At 59.1% G+C, this 2,976-nt stretch overlaps 1 protein-coding gene across 1 annotated transcript in view; it reads left to right on the top strand.

Annotated features, from left to right (window-relative positions):
* Positions 1 to 830: 830 nt before the first annotated feature.
* The window catches only part of SLC29A4 (solute carrier family 29 (equilibrative nucleoside transporter), member 4), a 4,916-nt gene continuing 2,770 nt past the window's right edge, over positions 831 to 2,976 (top strand). The window contains exons 1-5 of the mRNA XM_009993686.1: positions 831 to 990; positions 1,588 to 1,719; positions 1,833 to 1,946; positions 2,028 to 2,156; positions 2,627 to 2,701. Of these exons, the coding sequence (XP_009991988.1) occupies positions 831 to 990; positions 1,588 to 1,719; positions 1,833 to 1,946; positions 2,028 to 2,156; positions 2,627 to 2,701 (610 nt within the window). The remainder of the gene's footprint in view (positions 991 to 1,587; positions 1,720 to 1,832; positions 1,947 to 2,027; positions 2,157 to 2,626; positions 2,702 to 2,976) is intronic.

Here is a 2,976-nt window from a genome sequence, read left to right on the forward strand (position 1 = left end):
TCAGGCTGTTGCCTTGGAAGAGATTGATTTTTCCTCCCCCCCCAGCTGGCTGGGTGGTCTGTGGGCAGTGGGCACAGGGACTGGCTGGCATCTAGTGCCTGGCCCTGGTAATACAGAGTGACCCCCAGGGCTGGGGCTGTGGGTGGCCCCAGAGGGACCAGCCATGGCTTGGGTGGCTCTGGTAGGATCTCTGGAGGATGCCAGTGGTTTGTGGGATGCATTTGGTGCAGACTCTCTCAAACGTGCTGCTGGGGTCCTTCCTTCCTGTGCCATGGACCCTCAGAGAGGCAGATCTTAAACACTGCCCTTAAAAGCCAGGTTGCATCCTATCCTCTGTCTGAAAAGGCTGCAGGAAAGGCTGACAAAGGGCATAAACCAGAGTCAGTGTGTGCTGCCTGGGGGGAGCAAGGGCTTCCCAAGGCAGCCAGGATCTTCCCCAGTAGCCACCCTCCGTTGAGTGGCTTTCACCCATTAATTTCTCTAATTGCTTTTGGAAAGCATGGTGGCATTTGGCATTGGTAGAGAGGCAGTGGAGGTGTTGAGCTGGGCCGGGATGAGTGCTGAGCCTTGAGAGAGGCAAAACTCCCCCCCCCCCCCCCCGCCCATCATCATCATCCCAAACCCAAACTCCATCCCAGTGAGTCAAGGGACCCTCCCAATCTGCTCAGGAAAAGCATCTTTCCAGGTAGAAAGCACATGGAAGCCACAGTGGTACGTGGGGTGGGGAAGGCTCAGGGCCAGCCTCGTGCCATCTGTCCCTTGCAGACCCCTGGCTTCCCCTAGGGGATGGCCCCGGGGGTGTCACTGCTCTCTCTCCCAGCAGGGTGACCATGGGATCGGTGGGAGCCGAGCGCTTCAAGGAGCTGAGCCCGGCAGGGACTCCTGAGGGCAACGTGGTGATGAGTTTCAGCTTCGACAGCTACCAGCTGGAGGAGGACGAGCTGCAGAGGGGCAGCCAGACCAAGGGTGTCCTCACCTTCATGGAGCCAGGTGAGGGCAGGGACAGCACCCACCCTGAGGCCAGGGAAGCCTGCTGGTTTCCCACCCACTTAAGGAGCTTCCTAGGATGGGTTTCATAGCCACAAATGGCCATTAATGGCACAAAATTGCCTAATGCCTGTTGGGGGTTCATGCCCTGGCTTTCCTGCCTGGCTCACCCCCAGCCTGCAGCTTCACCCTTTCCCATGCAGGGTTCAGGGATGCCCCTGGGGTTTACCCCAGCCCTGCCCCACATCCCAAGGCAACCCTGTCTACCTCCACACTCCTCCAGCCCCTCCTCTGCCCTGGCTGTGGCTGCTACCTGCCCTGCCTGGCTCTTGGGTTATTTGGCTGCTATTGAAACTTCTCAACCCCCAGAGCTCAGGTGCTTTCCTGCCTCCTGGGTCTCACATTGAAAAGCCTTTATTTAGGGAAGAAGTTTCTCTGGGTCAGGGCCATTTATCCATGGGACCAACCCTCATTGGCCACAAAGGACATGGCAGCACCATCCATCGCCCCACGCTCAGGCTCTGCTGCAGGTCCCATGGGTGCAGCAGGGCCACTGTCACATCTTTTTCCCTTTTTCCCTCTCCCCACCTTTTGGGGCAGCTTCTGAGGATCCTGAGCCCCAGGATCGATACCATGGGATTTACTTTGCCATGTTGCTGGCTGGGGTGGGATTCCTTCTGCCATACAACAGCTTTATCACCGATGTGGACTACCTGCACCATAAATACCCAGGTAGGTCTCCAGCAGCTGCGTATCTTCCCAACTATCCTGAACCTGGGTAGAGCTTGGCCCTGTTTCCAGGGGAGTGGGATCCCCACCACCTCTCACCCCCTGCCTCTCCACAGGGACGTCCATTGTCTTCGACATGAGCCTCACCTACATCCTGGTGGCCTTGGTGGCCGTCATCCTCAACAATGCACTGGTGGAGCTGCTGAGCTTGCACACCCGGATCTCTGTGGGTGAGTGGGGGGTCTCCACAGCCCCTGGCAGCACCAGGCCTATGCTGTCTCCCACCATCTGCCTCCATCTCCCACCTGCAGGTTATCTTTTTGCCCTGGGGCCTCTGCTCTTCGTCAGCATCTGCGACGTCTGGCTGGAGCTCTTCACCCGCAGACAAGCCTACGCCATCAACCTGGTGGCTGTCGGGGTGGTGGCCTTTGGCTGCACAGGTATGTGGGACAGCAGCTGGAGCTGGGACACACACAGCCTGAAAACACCCCCATCCCCAAGAGCCAGGATCTCCCGGGACAACCTCTTGCTCTGATCCCTGTAAAATGACCCTCACGTCCCTGCTCCAGCCCCCACAAACACACCTCAAGACGGGATGGGGGCACCAGCACCAAACCATGCATCAGTCCCTGATGTTACGATGGCTTTGCCATTTGGGCCATTGTTATGGCTCCCCAAACCCCAGCACCTGGTGGCCACTCCTGGTGGGAACAGCTATGAATGGGGCATCCAAGGTGGGCAAAAAGCCCCTTCCCCCTGGCTTGGGGGGCAAGAAGGCTGCTCAGAACAGCTGCACCCCTGGGCCAGCACAGCACCTAGGCCCCCACTGGGTTTTCTTCCCCCTGCACACCCTCCCCCTCAGCATTTTGGCAATAATCCCTCCTTCTCTCCTCCGGGCCTCCTCCTGAAGTGCAGCAATCCAGCTTCTACGGGTACACGGGGCTGCTGCCCAAGCGCTACACCCAGGGGGTGATGACTGGCGAGAGTGAGTACCCGCGTCTGCACCCGCGTCCCACCCTGCGGCCTCGGGCTGGGGACCCTCCTCCACTGTCCCCCAGGACCCTGGACAGTCATATCCAGGGGCCCCTGATGTCCCCAGCACAGCCTGGCCATGTTTGCCAGCAGATCAGGGACCTCCCCAGGGTGTTCCCCAGCAAACCAGGGTGTTTCATGGTTTGTACTTGCATTGCCTTGCTAAGCTCCTCCTCGCATGGAGGCATCACCGCCATATGACGGGGGAAGCTGTTTGGGGTCCCCACG

Source organism: Chaetura pelagica, unplaced genomic scaffold, assembly GCF_000747805.2.
Source record: "Chaetura pelagica isolate M959 unplaced genomic scaffold, ChaPel_1.0 scaffold213, whole genome shotgun sequence".
Lineage (NCBI taxonomy): Eukaryota > Metazoa > Chordata > Aves > Apodiformes > Apodidae > Chaetura > Chaetura pelagica.